The sequence below is a fragment of the Etheostoma cragini genome, chromosome 2 (genome assembly GCF_013103735.1).
Source record: "Etheostoma cragini isolate CJK2018 chromosome 2, CSU_Ecrag_1.0, whole genome shotgun sequence".
NCBI lineage: Eukaryota > Metazoa > Chordata > Actinopteri > Perciformes > Percidae > Etheostoma > Etheostoma cragini.
Genome location: NC_048408.1, coordinates 5,568,504 through 5,587,873, shown reverse-complemented (window position 1 = coordinate 5,587,873; position 19,370 = coordinate 5,568,504). Strand labels below are relative to the sequence as shown.

Here is a 19,370-nt window from a genome sequence, read left to right as displayed (position 1 = left end):
TTTATCTCAGCTATAAGGAGTCTTTTTGCATTTTGGTTTTAAAGTAAGTTTGTAGGATTCAGGGGGATACATTGGCAGATATGGAATATATGATTCATGATTATGTTTTCATTTGAAAAAAATCACCTGAAACTAAGAATCATGTTTTTGTTAGCTTAGAATGAGCCCTTCACATCTAATAGGGAGTGGGTCATCTTCCATCAGGCCTGGCATGTTGCTAAAGTAACCCAGAATAGACACACCTAACACTGGCTCTAGAGAGGGCCTTTCACATTTTTATGTTACCTGAAGGCAACCGTAGGTGTTTCTTTAGCTTAAGGAGGGGTACGGGGAGAGGTATTCAGGTGGTTGCAACCTCACAACTAGATGTTACTAAATCCTGCAAACTGCTCCTTTAGGGTTCTCCTTTCTTTTCTAATGTTGGTTTGCTCTCACCGCTCTCAGTAATTATTCCTCAGAAAAAGCTCTGATAAACCCACTGTGCACCACCTGGCCAGCACCAAACAGTAGACAAAGTTAGTGAATTGCTGGTGAGCATTGCGGAAAACGTTGCAGCTAAAGAGACAGATATTACCCTCATGAAGTCCAAAACAGAGATAAAAGGAGAGAAAGGGGACTCAGTTCCGTGTCTGCTGGATGTGTAAATTAGAAAATGTCTGCTAGGTTTGTCATTACAATTTTACATGGTTTAGGATATGTCTACTGCAAGTGGCAAATCAATTACTGGAGGTTTAACTTTACTGATAAGCTGATAGACAGCAAAGGCCTCAGTCTACATGGGGCACAAACTCTTACTGGGTGAGCTAGAGGTTGCCCCGAAAGAGTTATGTTCAGGAAAAGGTCATGGGCGGGGCTACAAAATGTATGTTTCAGTGACACAAGGGACAAGAATAGGACATGGACTCCAGTCTCATGGGTCAGAGTCCGGTGTTGTTCGGCCCATCCACCACCCAAACCAACCTCCTTATGCAGATGCTGGGTCTTTCGTACTTCTTGCTTTTAGGAGTGACAACGGGTTGTGGCCTGCTGTTGAGTCATTCAATCACTCATTTGCTGTTAGAAAATATTGTTTGTCCTTACCTTACTTCTTCACTTTCTCTTCTGGAAACCCAGGAAATCCAGCCACTCTGATGCTCTCAGTAATGGGTCGGAAAGGGCCGTCCTCGATGACCATAGGGAATGTTGCCCTAGTAACTGTGTCTGGTCCTGAGACTGTTAGAAATAGCACGACGACTGACATTGGCAACGGAAAAATCCTGGCGACTGTTGACGTAGTCCCTGAGGGGGAGTTTGTGGTCTCGCTGAAAGGAACCGACAAAGAGTCGAACAGTGACTTCCAGAGGCAGTCCACCACCCAGATGTCCGTCTCCAAAGTGAATATCCAGGTTTGTCTCTTCACTTTGTCTTTTACAACATGTTTTTACATGCATGCAGGCTCTGCTTGACCTATGGTAAACAAAACAAAAAAGAATACTGACCCTTTTGCACTCTCCTTCACATTTTGTTCCTTTCTTCTTCATTTGCCTGTAGGCCGCGGTGGACAGCAGTGTGGAGCCAGGAAAAGCCTTCAAGCTCCCCTTCAGTGTCATGACCCAGGGCTCTGGAGGTCAATACTCCATCAGCGCCAGAAATGACAGAGACTTCCCAATGAACTACCCACCCAGGTGAGGGAAAGCAGCTAAAAACATTTCTTTTGATACATATTGGTATCATTACTGACATGTCCCTGAATCTAAAGTACCTGCCGCAAAGTTAAAACTAGGAGGAAGGTAACTTTGTGGAACCTCCACCCACCAGTTGGAGTAAAGGTTAAGGTCCTTGCACAGTGAGTCCCAAATTTATGTACGAGCGACAACAGCGTCACATTTTGTATTGTTCTTGCGAAAAAAACTTTGCAATAGATTAATTATAACGCATCGGACACAGTGTGCAAGGTTTCTGTCCGGGACAAATTATTAGGAAGACAGATAGGAAAAAAAACGCATCAAAAACGTTTTGGACTCGGTGTGCAAGGACCGTATTAAGGTGCCAGTAGACTCTGTGAGAACTGCTTCTTGGACATTCAGAGTATCTACAGAACTCCTCCCTCCACACCTTTGCGACTTCATATTAGGGGGTGCAATTGAAAGTTTTGACATGTGAGGGATAATGTCAGTCAGTCTGAACAAAATACAGACAATGTTAATCACAGTAAAACTTCTTGAATTCATGAAGTGTATTCTTCTCTCTTCTATCGGCAGTCTCACCCTGACAACTGGACAGTATGCTAACACTACCGTTACCATTACGCCACCTGCCGACACGTCGTCGGGCACTGATATCACTCTGACTCTGGAAGCCAAGTCGTCCAATGGCGTGGACTCCAATTACGTTGTTTTGAGATTCTCTGTTGTTTCCAAGGTAACCTTAAACATCCTTATAAGCACAGTTGAAAAGAGTGAAACAAGTGAATTAAAAAGCTTTTGAACATTGACACAAAGTTGGCTTTGACACATGCACTTACGTATGAGTATCCTACAGATTTAGATTGCCTTTTGCTTTGATTCATAACTACAATGACCAACCTTTCTTTTCTTGCTTACTGTACAGATAACAGATTTTGTTCAGCCTTCGTGTAAAGTGGTCAGTGTTCAGGCTGATGAATGCCCTAAAGACCTGTCTCAGTGTGGACATTTCCAGTGGGAGTTTGCGGCCACCCTAAGCGACGGAAACGGCACGGGGATAGAGAGAATTTCCCTGCGCCAGGGCAGTGGAAACCTCACAACAACCTCCTTGAGTGATCCCATCATTCAGGCCAACTACACAGCCTCCTGCTGCTCGCAGATCGTTGAGTTCGTAGCTGTAGATAAAGTTGGCAACGTGGGAAAGTGCCATCATTCCATTGTAAGGTCTGCTGGGCCTCCTGCTTTAACTCTATCGTTTCCATTGTGGTTGTGCCTGCTGGTATCGACCTATGCAACCAGGTTGTGTAAGCCTTAGGTTAGGTTGCCCACCATCTTATGTCTGTACTCTGCATCAGGTTTTGGGTAAACTACTTATCACTCTAAATTGAATAAAATAAACTTCCTACCGGTGATGGTCTTATAATGGACATCCTGCTCTAATAGAATGTGACCACTGATTAGGCAAGTGATGAATTGATTAAAATAAACTTCCTACCGGTGATGGTCATATAATGGGCATCCTGCTCTAATAGAATGTGAGCACTGATTAGGCAAGTGATGATGAATGTATGCTTAAGATCTGAAATGTAATAATTATGATACAAAAACAATTGTATTGCATGGTTTTTAACATGTCTGTTTTGCTGACAAAAAGCTTTTAATCTGAGCATGAAGCAAGCTAAATATCTCTAAACTTGTTCACCAGGACAAATAAGCATGTCAAGTAAATGCTCCTATATCGATAGTTTTTATGTTTTTTTGTAGTAACATTTCATTTGTTACTAAATGTTCTTTTTGTAATGGCAAACAGTTGGCGTCATATGGTGGGTTTTGTTAACATTTTCCTAACAGATCCATAATAATCAAAGAAAATGGGCTGACAGGCTTTCTCTGGGTGGAATAAATGGAAACTATGATGTTTGAAAACGGAAACAGAGACAGAAAACTTCAATAGTGAAGGTGTTTCTGGTGACACAGTGTTAAGATGCAGTATTTCTTTCATCAACATGTACTAGAATGGCGGCAGAAATCTGTAAAACCATTATCTTTGTTAATAGTTATTGACAGAAACTGCTTGTGGTTTTTTTGTAACATAACCATATTTCCATAATGTGGTTGTAGACACTTAATCACTTTAGTCACTTTGCCCTTATACTGTAGGGTTACAGGGTTCTCGCTCAATACTGAGCAAAATTCAAAGAGTTTTGTTTACCTAGGTCACTTAAATACTAGTCTATATCTTTTACGTTCCACTTCCGGGATTGCTCCAGTCCTGCAGGATATTCCGCCGGATGCATGCATTGTCCATTTCCTTCTTTGTTCTTTTAAAATTTAGAAATTGGGGGATTTATGAGGATTATGCTTAACTGACAGATTGCTCACGGCACAGCTACGTCGTCAAGCTGAGTTGGAGGCTGGGCAGTAACGCTCAGCCATCATCAGGAAAGTGCTTCTTCTTCCCTTCATTGGTCTTCATCCAGAGCAACGTGATCTGTTGGTCTATTTCTTTAACTGTCTATGGATATTACAGAAGTTTCTAGTTAGCATCACACACCGCACTCTCGCTTTTTGGCAAGGACCTGCCCTACTTTGCATCTGATTGGCTAGAACTCGTTTCATTGGTAGGTGGAAGTTGATTGGTTTAACCCAGCGCGTCAAAAACAAATACCATGTTGACCTTTTAATGTATTTATTTTTCTTAATAGTCATACCCCAGAAACCCAGCACCAGGCCAGAGTACTTGCATTCCTCTCATATGATTGGTAGGTGAAATCAATTGCCTTAAAAATACAAAACCCAGTTCCAAAATGTACTTACTCATTTTTCCTGAAGGCCGAACGTCAGAGATCCAGCACAGTGCCGGAATACTTTTAAGACGTGTCCAATCTGAGGTTTCTGTTGCACCACTATTTTGCAGCAGCTCTGTGCGGAGCATAGCCCCACCCATGCCTATGTGATTGGTTTAAAGAAATGCCATTAGACCAGAGTCCTTTTTCCTCCCATCCCAGAATGCTATGTGGAGTAGCCACACCATCCTTCAGTGCACTTTGGAAGAGGGTCTGGGAAAACTAGACTACTTAAACACAAATGCATGGGAAAACCGAGCCCAGGATAAAAATTACCGAAATTACCCTTTAACTGTTAGGCTTCATTTCACACTGTTCTAAAACTTACCACAGCTATTTGGAAAGTCTCAGATATAAAAGATATCCTAAACAATGAATTGTGGAAGAAGTACTTATTCATTCTATACTTTTTAAAATATGCATGTGAAAAGGAAATGTATTTACTAAGAGAAAATAAAGTTGAGACCTTTTGCCAAAATCAATCAAAACAATGTTTTCTGACAAAAAAAGAACACAGAAAGCGATTAGGTTAACATTCATTTATTACCTTTTTTTTTTTAAACCGTTTTTCTTAACAGTATACATCTTCTTTTCAAAGCAATGAAAAAGGTGTAAATTCAGAACATGAACAATGAAAAGAGGGTTAGAATTCTAAATGGACGGGTCAACTTTGTCTAACAGTGGTCTAAAAGTTGTCAGCACTGAACACAGAAAATAAAAAAAAACAAGCTTCAACCGTGTCTTTAAGAAAAAAAACAAAGGATTTATCAAAGCAATGCCATTTAGCCTGTCTTCTGTAATGTAGACACATAATCTTTAGGTATGTTTAAACAAAACATGAAGCGGAAAATTAAGTTAACAGAATTGGATTTTTGCATGTCTGGGTCAACTAAGGATGTCTACTCAAACTGAAAATATATCAACTTTTAACAACAAAACATTTAACTTATCCCGGGCGGCGATATTCGTGGATTAACTGAACTGGAACAATTATATTCCATTGTGAACAGTTGTGATAAAACCAATGGAAGAACATGTTGAACAGTAAAAATGTGTGGTGGTTTTACATGAGGTTTTCTATGTCTAGATTTGGAATATTCATGTACATTATAAAGGCTACTTGAGGTTAATGTTAATTTACTTTTGCAATTTTAATAACATTTCAATACCTACACCAACTGGGGCTGTGTACACAACAAAACTTGTTCAAATAAACTGCATTCATCATTGTATCTTATTTGTTTCATAATCCTTCAAAACATACACCATGTTTTAATATTTGTTCACAGGTGATCTAACCAATCCGAAACAGAATTAAAATAAGCACAATGCCACTTTTACATGCATGTCGTCTTAGAAACCAACCAAGGTTGAAGACACTGTCAGAACACATCCTGCATGCTCATCTTTTCGCGATCCTGTGAAGAGCACATAGTGCTCTAAAGAAAAGGCTTCTGAACTATAAAAAGGTTTAACATTTTGGGAAATGCGCTTATTTGCAGAGTTACCACTCACACAGCTGTGCATAAAAGATGGAGCTGGAGCCTGAGAACGTTAATCTTAAAGTTCTTTAATTAACATGTCCTATCTTATTTGTTTAATCTGTACGGTGTTTACAATTCAAACGCTTTCGATGTGGTGCATTCACGTCTTACGCTTAGCCAATCCCCTCCTTGCCACACACACACACACACACACACACACACACACACACACACAGTCCTACAAACCCATTGCACTAAAAGAATAAAACTGATCTGATCCCTTTCACACCAAGTTCTCTAACATCATTCAGATTTGTATTTGTCAATATAAAAAGTTATTAACATTTTCAGTGGAGCAAGGAGGCATCTTGAATGTCCATCTCTCATTGGATTTTATGTACATTTTTAACATGCTTTTTTACATGGCCTGACTGCGTGAAGTGCTTGGGGCAGTGAGGGCAGGCATGTGGTCTCTCCCCTGTGTGGATGTATTTGTGTCTTTTCAGGTTATTAAAGTCTAAAAATCCTTTCCCACAGTATGGGCACCAATGCCTCTTCTCTCCATTATGCCACCTTAAATGCACATTGAGTTCTACCTTCCTTGTAAATGTCCTTCCACAGAGGTCGCAATGGAAGGGTTTCTCTCCAGTGTGTATCCGTATGTGGGCTTCCACGTCTCGTTTTGTGAGGAAACCCTTGTTGCAGACCTGGCAGATGAAAGGTTTAATCCTTGTGTGCACCATCTGGAGGTGTTTGGTGAGGCCAAAACTATATACAAAGCCCTTCCCGCACTTCTGACAGATATGTATCCTCCCATTGCGGTGCACCCGACCGTGCCGTTTAAGACATTTGGAGTCTGGGAAGTTCTTCCCGCAGAGCGTGCATGAGAAGGGCCGGCGACCTTTGTGGAGACTGACGTGGCTTTCCAGGGCTGCAATGCTGCTGAGGACACGTCCGCACTCCCCACACTGGTTCTTGAGCAGACGCCTACCAATGACTGATAAAGGCTGTAACGGTGATACAAAAGGTGCTGCTCTGACAGGTATGGAGAAGCGAGGAACACTTGGGGGGGAAACTATTGTCTGATTCTTGGATCCTGGCTCTCTCTCCTTTCCTTTTGGAGGCGTGTTCATGACAGATGTCATTAGAGGAGGAGTCCACACAGCTGTAACTCTAATTTTTTTCACGGTCTCGCAGGAAGCCCGGCTCTCTGCTAACTGGTTTGTTTTAGCTACATTCTGCAATTGCGATTGACTAGCATTTTTCATTTTTGCTATTGTTTTGGCTTTTGCTGCTTTAGCCAACTTCTTAGCATTTGCCACTCTTAAATTCTTTTGAGGAACAGGACCATCTTGAATTAATCTGGGTTTCTTAGGAGGAGTGGATTCCCCTGTTCTACCAGGACTGAAACCATCTGTCGCCAGTTTAGGCCACCCAACACTTGGGGAACCAGTATCACTTGTCTTGTTTTTGGTACTAGCATCATCTATAGTCATGCTATAGCTAGGACTGAGAGAATTAGCTTCCCTTTTGTCCTGTTGACTGCTAGAACCATCTTTAGTGAGGGTACACTTCCTACGGCAGAACAAATTTGTTTCCTTGGTAGGCAATTTAGGGGTAGTAGGAATTTCACACCTCATAGGGATCACGTAAGTAGTTTTAGCACTTTCCTCGATTGACCTAGACATCCTAGGACTCACTGAAGTGGGTTTGGTGTTTTTAGAGCTAGCGTTTTCTTGAATTAAGCTTGACCTAGGACTTACAGGAGTCAACACTGTCTTTTTTGAATTAGCACTTTCTATGGATGAGCTTGACCTCCTATGACTCACCAAAGTGAATTTAGTCTTTATAGGGCTAGCCATTGTAGAATTGGGACTTTCGTTAATTGAGCTAGATCTTTTGAGATTCACCAAAGTGGATTTTGCTTTCTCAGAGCTAGCTTTCTCTTTAATTGAGCCAGACCTCCGAGGACTCACTGAAGTGGATTTTGCTTTCTCAGAGCTAGCTTTATCTTTAATTGAGCCAGACCTCCGAGGACTCACTGTAGTGGATTTTGTCTTCTCAGAGCCAGCTTTTTCTTTAATTGAGCTAGACCTCCTAGGACTCACCGAAGTGGATTTTGTCTTTTTAGAGCTAGGTTTTTCTTTAATTGAGCTAGACCTTCTAGGACTCACTAAACTTGATTTGGGGTTTATAGGACTAGTACATTTAGAGTTGGGACTTTTTATTGCGCTAGACCTTCTATGACTCATGCCAGTGGATTTTGTCTTTTCAGAACTAGGACTTTCTTTGTTTGAGCTAGACCTTCTTGGACTCACTAAAGTGGATTTGGTGATTTTAGAGCTAGCACTTTCTTGAATTAAGCTAGATCTCCTAGGTCTCAATAAAGAGGACTTTGTGATTTTAGAGTTGGCACTTTTTTCAATTGAGCTAGACCTTCTAGAACTCAAAGTGAATTTTTCCGTTTTGGAGCCTGGACAATTTCTACCTGGACTAGACCTCCTGGGACTTACACGAGTGGGTTTTCTAGTAGCCTTAAACTTCCTAGAACTGACATAAATTGGTTCCCTACCAGTCCTCTTGGGTCCAACACCTGCTCTACATAGTCCAGATCTCCTGGGACTAATAGAAGTGGAATCATTAGTTGTCTTTTCTGCCCCAGAGTTTCTTAGACTGTCTTTCTTCAATCTAGGTTTCTTGTCGTTTACAGTTTGGATCTCCATTTCTTCGTTAAGTTCTGGATTTGTTGTTGGTCTTCTTGCTTGCAAGTGAAGTTTGAAATGACTTCGGAGTTTGGCAACAATGCCTTTTCTTTGTAGCCTTTTGTTGTCACTGGAGCTGGTGGGATCTACATTGTCATCAGCGGAGGCCTTTAAACATAAAAAGGGAAGAAAAAGAAATGAATTTAGAAAAAGAAAAGAAAACATTCAGAGAAATTCTAATTGTCTTTGCAAGAGTACCAGTTAAAAATGAAAAAATGTAAACATATGTGGAATTGATGACCATTAATGCTCTTTACAATTCATAATTCTTATTTAATGTACAAATTTGTCACATTCTAGACTAAATTTAGACATAACTATTTTGTATTTTTTAAACTTCACATAATTGGAAATATTGACCACTCAGTTTACTACTACATTACCTGTTTCGGTTCTTGCGTAACAGGTGACACTCTCAGCTGTGCCAGAAACTGGGCTTGAGTCATTTTTAATTGAGGCTCAAGTTTTTTCTTGATGGTGATGGAGGTAAGACGTATAACTGGAGATGATTGTTTCTCATCTATAGTTGGGTCAGTAGGTAACGCACAATCTTCGAATATTTCCTCATCAATATTAAAAGTAGGTTCAGATGCAACAGATCCAGCTGGAGTTGAGTTGTTCCTCACCATGGATGTTGTAGAGGGCGGCACATATGAACTGTTGGATGACTCTTTTAAAATGGTGGTATTTGAGGATATTGATGCCATCTTTTGTACATCATTTGGCTTCTCTGACATATCAGAGGTATTTGCAGACAGAGGAACGGACGTTTCTTTTACAATGGGACAAATATCAGTGGATAACACAAGTGCCTTGGGTGACTGTGTTGATATGACCGCAGATGATGGTTTCTTTTGTGTGGTATCTCTTTTGAAAATGCTTTGAGTTTTAGAAGACCCATCCGTAAGCAGTCTTGACACTAAAACTGTTTCTTTGGTTGATACTGGAAATGGGAGCCTGGTTAATCTGACAACGGCAGTGAGCTTTTTCTCAAAGGTTTTGGGTTCCGCAGTAAACGGCAAGGTTGACACTAGCCCTACTGACTTGTTTAAACTATAACAGATTTCTGTGCATTCATTTATTGTTTCAGAACCAGCGTTGATTGGTTTGGGAGATTCTAAGTTGAGTATTCCGTCCAGTTTACCGCCCACTTTATCTGAAGCGTTTTGTGTCTCCATAGAAATGCTCAACTCCTGCGATGAAGGAGGTGACAAATGCGACAATGACACTGTAACAGGAGCAGATGATTTGTCTGAGTCCTGCTTGGCAGTTGGAACAGTGCTCTGTGACTGGCGTTTCTTTGACTCCAAAGCTGACATCTGTCTCGGAATTACAATTGTTATTTTTGAGTGTGGTAAAGGTCCTGATTGTGGGTCTGTAGAGGTGGCGATCGACTGTGAAGGGACAACAGCAAGCATTTTACTGGACATAGGGTGTGTTGTTTTCTGAGGATCGGAAGCTAGGGAAAGTGTTCCAAGAGGCAGACCTGCAGTTGGAGAGTGTGGAAGGGAAGTTCTTCTCCGGGCACCAACAACGGTTGACACAACAATAGGAAGTTGGTTTGGAAACAGTTTTGCTATTTTGTGAGGCATTAATGAGGATACTGATTTTGGCTTGGGAGTTATTTTACGAGGAACTGCCTTACCCGGTTTGCTGGCTGCTAGCGATGTTATCAGAGGATGGGGAGGGTGCTGCTGATGTAACTGCGTGCATGTATGAACAGCAGCAGTTGGTGAGGGCATTGAAGATTTAGTAGTATTGGATGACGTGACCATATGCTTTTGGTTTAGTATGACAGCCTTGATGTGGGCCTGAGCTTTATTGGTTAGAGTAGCATCTGCAGTAGCAACACCAAGTTTCTTTATTGTCGATTGCGTTTTAGTGGAAACCTCTGTTACGGCCAAATTCCCTGCAGCTTCATGAGTTTCAACAGGACATGGCGGTGTCTCTGGCTCAGCCAGGACCTCATCTACTGTTGTTGTGGACACCTCTGTTATTGGCAGATTGCCTGCTACTTTATGAGTTTCATGAGGTAGTGGCGGTTTCTGTGGCTCAGCTGGCACCTCATCCACAGTTTTTAAGGTACTAATTCTGGGGGCACACTGGGTTTGTGGTGGGGCTGCCATTATTTGTGAAGAAGAGAATGTATTTTCTACCGTTGACTGATTCATGGCTTCAACTAATAGCATTGCATCCTGAAGAGTTACAGAGCTGCAGCGTCCAGTGGGCTGAACAGTGTTTCGTGTTTTATTTACTGATGAAACTTTAGTGGATGGAGCCTGAACGGCCTGTTCTTTGATTTCCATGGAGGGCTGCTGAGATTCTGATGGTTTTTCCTTTGCAGAGGAACATCTTCTACTTAAATAACTTCTTCTACTTGACGATTCTAGTGAAACAGGTTGAGAACCAAGTTCTTTCACTGGCTGATTCAGACGTTCAGCTTTCTTTGGTGGCCGCCCTCTTCTTCGTCGTACTAGCAAGTCAGGCTGTTGACTTGACTTACCAACTGCCACACCACTATTTAATTGTCCAAATGCTTCTCCTTTTTGGAGTGGTGTAGGTTGTGCCCACCGTTTGTTTGTAGATTGGACGTCTGCATACCGTTGCAGAGAAACATCAGACTGTTTATTAACTGATGTACTGTCTTTTGTTCTTTGACAAATTTGGGGGACCACCGATTGTTGCTCTTTTTCACGGTGTTCAACCTCTAGTTGATGCTGAGCAACCTCCAATGGGTGTTTTTCCAATGGAACAGGTTCTTCATGTGTTTCTGATATCTTATGACTGCCTTGAGACTCTTCTTCCATATTGTCTTTTATTGCAGCGAGTGAGATTACTAGTGAATGTTCTAATCCAGGCGGTTGGCTCTGGGCTCCTTCGCTATCCATTTCCAAAGAGGGTAGTTCGAGGGCCATTTGGTCCTCTTCATATTTTAGACGTAAGGGTATTTCTCCAATTGAACAGACGTCCTTAATGTGAGGCCCTTCATTCTCATCTCCACAAGCAGAGGCCCATGGTGAACCTAGGAACAGCAGTGATAGAACCATCACACAGGAAACATAAGAAGAGATTAAAAAAAGGTGAGTATGTTCAGTAGTGAAGCTTGACAACACGTTTTGTTAATGTTTACAAATTATAGTTAAAATTAAGTCAGTTTTTTTCCTGACCTGCTTTATCAGGGGGCTCAACTTTCTCCTGCACCAGGAGAGACTGCACAGGAGAATCATCATAAGTTTGCTGCAGAGGGACGACAAAGAAATCTGGTTTTGAGAAAACAAAAAGATAACAAAAAGGGGGAAATAAATGTTATTGTTGCTAAGATACATACATACCTCTTGTTTAACACACACTTCTTGTTTAAGAAGTATAAAGGGCCTTTGAGTATTCGGTTCACCGTAGTTATGGTCCTGCAAACTGTAGTACTCTATCTCCTCATGACGGCATTGTTGCTCTTGATTTTGCAACGATGAGTGTCTCAATGGTTGACATTGCTCCACCAGCACCGTGCGGACAGGAGCCAGGTCTGTTCACATAAACACACAAAATAAAATGGTGATTTTTAACATTAAGGTCCTGAATCTTTCCTGATTTTTTTTTTTTTTTAATGCTACAGCCCCAAATGCTGTTTGGTCTAAGTCAAAGAAGCTTAATCCACCTTCACTGGTTCCCAATTAAGTCATGCATCAAGTATAAAATTGTCCTTCTCACCTACAAATCCCTCAATCCCCTGGCCCCACAGTAGCTCTCGAACCTCCTCCATCCATACACCCCACCCCAAAACCTGCGGTCCACAGACGCTGGCTTGCTATCCCTTTCCCACACCAGACTGTATACGTTATAATAAAAATAATACATTTTCTCTAAAAAGGGGCCTTTCTCGGCACTCAAGGACGCAGTACAGAGGATTCACACATTAAAAACAGGTATAAAAAAACTAAAAACTTAATATTTTTTTTATAAAACGTCACAAAAAGACTGTATCCATGGTAAATAATTTGTTAAGTTGTGTTCTTACTGGGGCTGCACAATTATGGCCAAAATGATAATCACTATTACTTTGATCAAAATTATGATTGCGATTATTATCACGATTATTTGTTGATTTTAACCAAAACAAATTTTATTGTCACATAGACTATTTATAACTGCGAGAGTGAGTGTGATGGAAGCTACTCACAGAGAGACAGCTGATTATTATGAACGGGTCCAGTACGGATCAAATGGCGGAGACACACGTTGTGTGTATGAAACGTCTGTATCTTCACTGCGCTGCATTTTTATGAACTATGAAATTCTAGCCATGGGTCACATCTCCGGTCCAGGTCCAGCAGCTCCGTATCACACCTTGTTACTCTGCCAACTTAAGTTAGTTGCATTCAATAACTTCTTCTGTGTTCTTCGCCGTGACGGCCACGATAGCAGAATTACCCGCGGAAACACTAGTACAAATACAGGTTTGTCCCTCATACCTAACAAAATACAGCTGTTTTATTAACAATTAAAACTGTACATAAATGTCAGAACTGTGGACCGGCGCTGTGTGGCCGAGCACGGCACGGCTTTACAGACAAAATGGGTCGTATAACGCAAAATTAAATCATGTCCATATAAACAGCATTGCAGCGGATGTGAGGACATTAGCACCGGTGCATCCTAGAGGAGCTAACCGCTACTAGCACAGACTAGCACTGGTCACTGCTGTTGTCTGAAAAACAACACACACAGAACAAAATGTTGCGTTTACTGGTAAACTGGTAAACCTTGAGACCGACGTATTACCGACTGCTATCTGTTGAGTTTTCCTCACGCTACTCTGTCCTCTGGGACTGTCTACATCTTGAAACTAAACTGCACGGGTTGCAGTGAACTACTCTGACTGACTTTGCAAAAAAAACGAAGCATTCTATGAGATGACGCGTTAAAAAAAATAATCGCACGATCACGCAATTTTTATCGTGGGAAGTCAAAATCTTGATCGCGATTAAAATTTGATTAATTGGGCAGCCCTGGTTCTTCCACTATCCCAAATGTTTACAACAATGTCAAACTCAGAGAAATCTGTAATGTATTACAGGATGTGGACTCCTTTAGTTACTCTAACTTCCGTCAAAAATGGGGAACCTAGGTAATACGTTCAAGAGTAATTATAAATCATTCAATGTCACAGAAGGAATTTACTCTGTAAAAAAGCTAACAAATCTCAGCACATTGATTCACTATCGATTGATCCAGCTCAACGCAACTACAATGTGTTAGCTAACATTAGCTAATTCTAGATGGGTACGTTATCATTCAACACGCTCATCAAGTACATTTTAGTATGATTGTTTTGACCACGATTAATCGCAATGGGACATCCCGTTATTATGTTTGCTACATAACATTAGATTTACAAATAGATGTCTAATGACCATGTTCCCAGAAACAACTACATGTCTGAAAGCCACCATGGGCTTAGCAGATAACTGTGCTAATGCACCCCAATGTCCCAGAAATGCACCGGGGATGGATCGTGAAAAAATGTGTTCTCAGTTTGCGACAATTCAAAAATTCCACAGACAGACAAGTTATATATTATTTTCACAAACAGTCACAACTGCATGCTCACAGATTGTCAAAGTTTAGTCAGGATACTGTTTGGAAACCATTTCATTGTTTTTTTCAAATGCTATAAAATGTAATAAAAACACCAAAAATTATATTACAGAAGTGAACTGATCATTTTACTTGAAAAGAGCTTTGCTGAAAATCTCTCCCTCTTCACCTTTACACGCTAAGAAGTTTGGGGTATTATTATGTAATATCCTTTTCTTTGGTGCTGAAATCATCCAAAAGGTGACAACGATGTGAATTATTTTGTGATATTGTGGTTTTAGCTGCAGGCTAATGTTAGCTTGCTTGCTCACTAACTGGACAACTACCAATCAAAATCAAGAAAAAACTGCTGCTATTTCATTTGAATGAATGTTATTTTAAATCTTGCTTACGACTTATATAAATATACTCATACGTGAACAGATACATTTTTTGTCCCACAAGATAAATAAGTACAGAATTACTCAGTACTGCTCAGGACCGATTCACGCTAAATCAATTTTGGGACCTAGGACCACGTAACTGAAAGCTTCTTTGTCCTTTCCGAATGTTTCGCAGACAGCAGACTCCAACCCCACCCCCCCCCACACACACACACACATTCTCTATTGCCCTGGTGACTGACTGAAAGGCACAAGACAGAAGCAGGGTTTCCCACAGAAAATTTAGTGGATCAGGTGTTAGGGTGGGGTTTGCCATCTGAATGTGGGTCTTGGGGGCAAATCAAGCAAATAGTTGTTCCGTAGGGTGCCGTTACCTAAAACCATTGATTTAACGGCACCGCTCATTTTAAAGGAAAACACTGAGTGAACATTACTACGTATGTTTTTTTCATGTTGGTTTCGAGCAGTATGCACCCCGACCAACCTGGAAAACTTTTAAAAACAGTAAACGTTAATACAGCGCGTCAGAGGAATACAGTGTCTCCTGCCGCTAACGTTAGCTTATATTCTCATCTGGGGTCTGATCAACAGTAAATTCATCAAATTTAGCATTCACAATTGTAATTTCAAAAAAACTGTAGCTGCCAAATTTCACGTGACTGCTGGCAGTACATGCCAAGGCGCAGATTACAAAATGAAGAAATAGTGCGTAAATTGAGAAGGGCTAAGAGGAGAGACCGGCTGGAGAAAATGGCAAAGTGTCCAACGTTTGCGTAATCGATACATTTTACAAATATTTTGTCATTTAAGTTCTTTAAAATAGGGTTTAAACCTTGTCTCTTTCTAATTAACCCCATCATATGTCTTGTCTCGTAAGCAGAGTCTCGTCACACCCCTACTTTTTAGCCATGAAAACTACAACTCCCATAATCCTATGAAACTTCAAGACTGATCAAAAGTGTGGGTTCATTGTTTTGATTGAAATACCTCTTTTGGAAGAAAAGTAGGCCTAGATATTGTAAAACTATTGTTACAACAAAGTTGGTCTAAGTTACTGACTTCCGAAGTTAACGGAAGTCCTTCATTTTCAATGGAAGCCAGCTTCTCTAAGTTGCAAGGAGCAGCAAATCTGTCGGTGTCACATTTTGGACGTTTTGAGCGTCAAACAGAAAGTTTCAATTTTTTTAGGGGATGTCATGTGACGACATGTCACAAGCCACCCTACTGCAATTCAAGTAGCTCAGGTTGGTAATGTAAACCACTTTTTTAAATTTGGCAGAACATATCGCAGTGACAAATTCTCGTTCAACCGGTTAGCATGAAATCAAACTAGTTTAGCCTTGTACACAGGAGTGGGGAAATCAGTAAAAGTTATTATCAGTTGCAATTACCCTTCAAAAGGTAATAAAACTGAGGATTTATTATAATAGCACATATTTATATTAATTTGGAATAGGGCTACAAAATCATGAATAATTAAATGAACAGTAATTTAATTAGCTTGTAGTTCCACAACAGACACTGCAGTTTTTTTTTACTTTTTGCAGAAAGTTAAAAAAAAAAACGTTTCCATTGCATTTTTATCTTCCATGCAGTTGCACTCCCCGACAGAATGACCGAGGTAGTAAAGAATTATGTATCGTTTCCAAATGGAGCTATTCATGTAATCTTTTAAAAATGACTTTTTTTCATATTGCAATACATATCTTTGGTGAAAAAATATTTCAAAGTCAAAATTGTTCAAAAAAATTGTTCTGATCACTACTTCCTAGCTAATTAACCAGCCTGAGTTAAACGCTAGCTATCAGTAAACAGAACGTAGTGTCTGGTGTGTGCTCCATTGTTTGTGTGTGTTAGCCGCTGATACATCAAAAACAGCGTAAGAATTTCTATGTCAATACATTTTCGATTAATCGCCAAGCCCTAACTTGGAACCATTGTTGTAAATTTACATGTGTAAAACGGCTCGCTTTTAACAATGATCAAGGTATTTGCCAGTACCGTTAATAAGCAAACGCACACATTTTGATATATGTCAAACGCACCTACACATATAATATATAACCTTTGCGTATAATAATTTCATAAGACTGGGGTGAAACAATTTGATATACGTTGCATGGTCCTAACTCTTCACACAGACAGCAAGCTACATTTCAGGGATGCGCAATTAATCAAATTCAACCAAACAACTTGAAGTAGCCCTACATTGTATTATCAAGCACCACTATCAAATACCATTTTTTTTCTCTTAGCATTCCTTTAAAATGTCATGCTTTTTTTGTTAAGATATTTTAAAATATTTTAATCACCCCCCAATTTGATTCCACATTATGTGACTTCACTTCATTGTAACACGAAATTGATGCAAAATGTCCGTATTGAATCTAAGGCATGCATCAAAATAAGAAAGCCTAATGGTAACGTTGTTAATGAATGTAACGTGAATACTATTAGTCAGCGGTTTAGTGTGTAGCTATCGTTGAAACACGCTGTTACAAAGCCGTTAGCCATGATAGCATTGTATGGTTTCCCTCCTATTTTGGATCCCACGCTAAGGATACGACCAAGCTAGGCTAAATTACCGATACACCAATATCCAAGAGCTGCTATTCATATGCCACATAACGCGAACACACTCATATGTTGTTAGCGAAAACATCACATAGCAGTATCAGACAATGTTGTGGTCTTAGATTAGCTATCAATCTTGTGGTGGGTAACGTTAAGGGCATCGCAACTTACCACATTGAACCGCTCGGTCACGTTTCTCTGAGCCGTCGCTTGGCCCTGGAGGAGGCTCACTTTCTCTGGTGTCAACAGTGAGTTGGTTTCTCACATTCTCGAATTGGCTGCATTTTGTTTTAAGCTCCTCGTTCTCCTTCTTGATTTGAGATAATTCTGCCTTCAGTTCGTCGACCATAGTTTCGAAAAGTTTCGTGGTCTCTGCGATTGCACCCTTCAGCATTCCCTCCATGACGGAGGAGTACTTCGTCTGAAAATCGTCCGCAGACATTTTGGTATGGTTTACCGTTCGTCCGATGTCGATATAAGTCCACGTTTGTACTGAATTAACGGCGTTATTAAAAGCTAGATATTACGAGATGGCTCAACATGGCTGCATCCTTTCCGTCTGTGCTTTGTGTGACGCACATCGAGGACGTAGCTAACGTTCTGCGTCTAGCGTTTTACCGCGGACCGGAAGGAAGGAGTTGAGGACATATCCGGTGATGCACTTAAATACCTTCACCTCTTTGACAAAACGGTGTGCTTGTATTTAACTTAGTAAATGGCAAGAACATGGTACATTTGTGAGTAATCAATTACCATCAACGCTCTACGTTATAGCCTTAATCATAACAGACAACCGTGCAGCTGAAACGATTAAGATTGTTCCAAATCACGACCCGTATTTTAAGTCTTCGAAATGCGGTTGTTTACGGAATGAAAAGGAAATGCGAAAGCTCAACGGAATTTGTAACGTTAAAGACATATTACAGCTAAGAAAATGAATTACGTTTGCTTACAAACATAATCTAAATGCATGTTAAATATGGTTGCTTTTTGTTTGTTTACGTATTCGAAATCTGTAACGTTAGCTAACTCTGAATCACAACTATCGCTAATGGAGCAAGCTAACATTAGTAGTTAGCTGGCTAGCTAAAGTTGAGATTAAACGGGACTCTAGTTTTGGTGTGATAAAGTAAGCAAACTGCAAATGTGGACCAACCAGATACTACAGCCTGTTTAACGTTAACGCCATATAGACTGAAAATCGAGTTACTGGCAAATCCAGTTTATAGAGAGCCACGTTAGCTGTGTCCGACAGCTACTACTCTGCTACAGTCTTTGGCTGTCCAAAGTTGCCTGTTCCTGAGTTCACTCCAAATAAAAGGACAGCCATTACACATCTTTGCCATAATGGCCGAAACTATATTAACGTTTCAGTCGCAGCTTTCTGGTGTCATGGAAACGGTATTTAAAGCTGCCATGTATGAGATCACCCGGCTGGTAGAGGACAGTTTTTTGGACGAGGTAACACGGTGCAGAGAGCAGGTCGAGTCCCTGAAGCGGCGACTTAAGTTTTCGGAGGTTCGACGGAGAGAAAGAGAGGGAGACCGAGACCGGAGGGGGAGATGTCTTGACTGCGGAAGAGTCGGGGCGTCCGGTGAGGCGCCTCCCAGAGCGACAGGTGAGTCTGTCTGGTGTGACTCACCCATATTCAGCCACTATTAATCCCAAGTATTTATTTTGTCTCATTCCTGACCAAACGGTATACATACCTAAACTGTCTGATCTTTTTTTGGGTTTAAAAATGTCAAAATCATAGGTAATGGGGTCCTAAACATATTGTGTGAAAGAAAATTTATTGATATTAGAATAAATCAACAAAAGAGCTCCACAACAGCTATAAAGAGCCTCACTCAATATTAATTATATTAACATTTAACAATGATTTACAAACTATAAGAACATATTTCCTCAATTTCAATTTCAATTCAATTTTATTTATAGTATCAATTCATAACAAGAGTTATCTCGAGACACTTTACAGATGGAGTAGGTCTAGACCACACTCCAGAATTTACAAGGACCCAACAGTTCTAGTAGTTTCCTCCAGAGCAAGCAACAGTGC

At 40.6% G+C, this 19,370-nt stretch overlaps 3 protein-coding genes and 1 long non-coding RNA gene across 10 annotated transcripts in view; 2 read left to right on the top strand and 2 right to left on the bottom strand.

The window, feature by feature from the left end:
• The window catches only part of vwa11 (von Willebrand factor A domain containing 11), a 33,505-nt gene extending 29,921 nt beyond the window's left edge, over positions 1 to 3,584 (top strand). For both annotated transcript variants that reach the window (XM_034860665.1, XM_034860656.1), the window contains exons 15-19: positions 1,114 to 1,385; positions 1,531 to 1,664; positions 2,241 to 2,400; positions 2,590 to 3,078; positions 3,179 to 3,584. In XM_034860665.1, coding sequence (XP_034716556.1) covers positions 1,114 to 1,385; positions 1,531 to 1,664; positions 2,241 to 2,400; positions 2,590 to 2,979 — 956 coding nt within the window. In that variant the 3' untranslated portion in view covers positions 2,980 to 3,078; positions 3,179 to 3,584. The remainder of the gene's footprint in view (positions 1 to 1,113; positions 1,386 to 1,530; positions 1,665 to 2,240; positions 2,401 to 2,589; positions 3,079 to 3,178) is intronic.
• LOC117937097 lies at positions 383 to 4,435 on the bottom strand. The gene is made up of 3 exons (XR_004655097.1): positions 4,217 to 4,435; positions 1,329 to 1,333; positions 383 to 392 (listed from the first exon to the last, which is right to left on the bottom strand). It is a non-coding gene; the product is annotated as an uncharacterized LOC117937097 (long non-coding RNA).
• A 1,136-nt stretch (positions 4,436 to 5,571) lies between these two features.
• On the bottom strand, positions 5,572 to 17,924 carry LOC117937002. Of its 5 annotated transcripts, none has more exons than XM_034860618.1 (6): positions 17,480 to 17,924; positions 12,089 to 12,279; positions 11,924 to 11,993; positions 9,140 to 11,778; positions 7,760 to 8,864; positions 5,572 to 7,696 (listed from the first exon to the last, which is right to left on the bottom strand). In XM_034860618.1, the coding sequence occupies exons 1-6, from the start codon at positions 17,748 to 17,750 to the stop codon at positions 6,378 to 6,380; spliced, it is 5,595 nt and encodes a 1,864-aa protein (XP_034716509.1). In that variant the 5' UTR covers positions 17,751 to 17,924; the 3' UTR covers positions 5,572 to 6,377. The 5 variants fall into 5 exon arrangements, with proteins under 5 accessions (XP_034716509.1, XP_034716535.1, XP_034716519.1 ...); XM_034860644.1 differs by having other exon boundaries at positions 5,572 to 7,890; positions 8,023 to 8,864; XM_034860628.1 differs by having other exon boundaries at positions 5,572 to 8,171; positions 8,250 to 8,864.
• A 47-nt stretch (positions 17,925 to 17,971) lies between these two features.
• The window catches only part of si:ch73-109d9.2 (uncharacterized protein LOC565042 homolog), a 4,964-nt gene continuing 3,565 nt past the window's right edge, over positions 17,972 to 19,370 (top strand). The window contains exon 1 of one of the 2 annotated variants that reach the window (XM_034860684.1): positions 17,972 to 18,926. In XM_034860684.1, coding sequence (XP_034716575.1) covers positions 18,656 to 18,926 — 271 coding nt within the window. In that variant the 5' untranslated portion in view covers positions 17,972 to 18,655. The remainder of the gene's footprint in view (positions 18,927 to 19,370) is intronic. The other variant, XM_034860677.1, reaches the window with a different exon arrangement.

Coding starts and splice junctions, on each gene's coding strand:
- LOC117937002 (XM_034860610.1), bottom strand. CDS start 17,750: ATGTCTGCGGACGATTTTCAGACGAAGTACTCCTCCGTCATGGAGGGA. Junction 12,280..17,479: donor TGACCGAGCGGTTCAATGTG/GTAAGTTGCGAT, acceptor TTATGTGAACAG/ACCTGGCTCCTGTCCGCACG. Junction 8,865..9,139: donor TTACGCAAGAACCGAAACAG/GTAATGTAGTAG, acceptor TTATGTTTAAAG/GCCTCCGCTGATGACAATGT.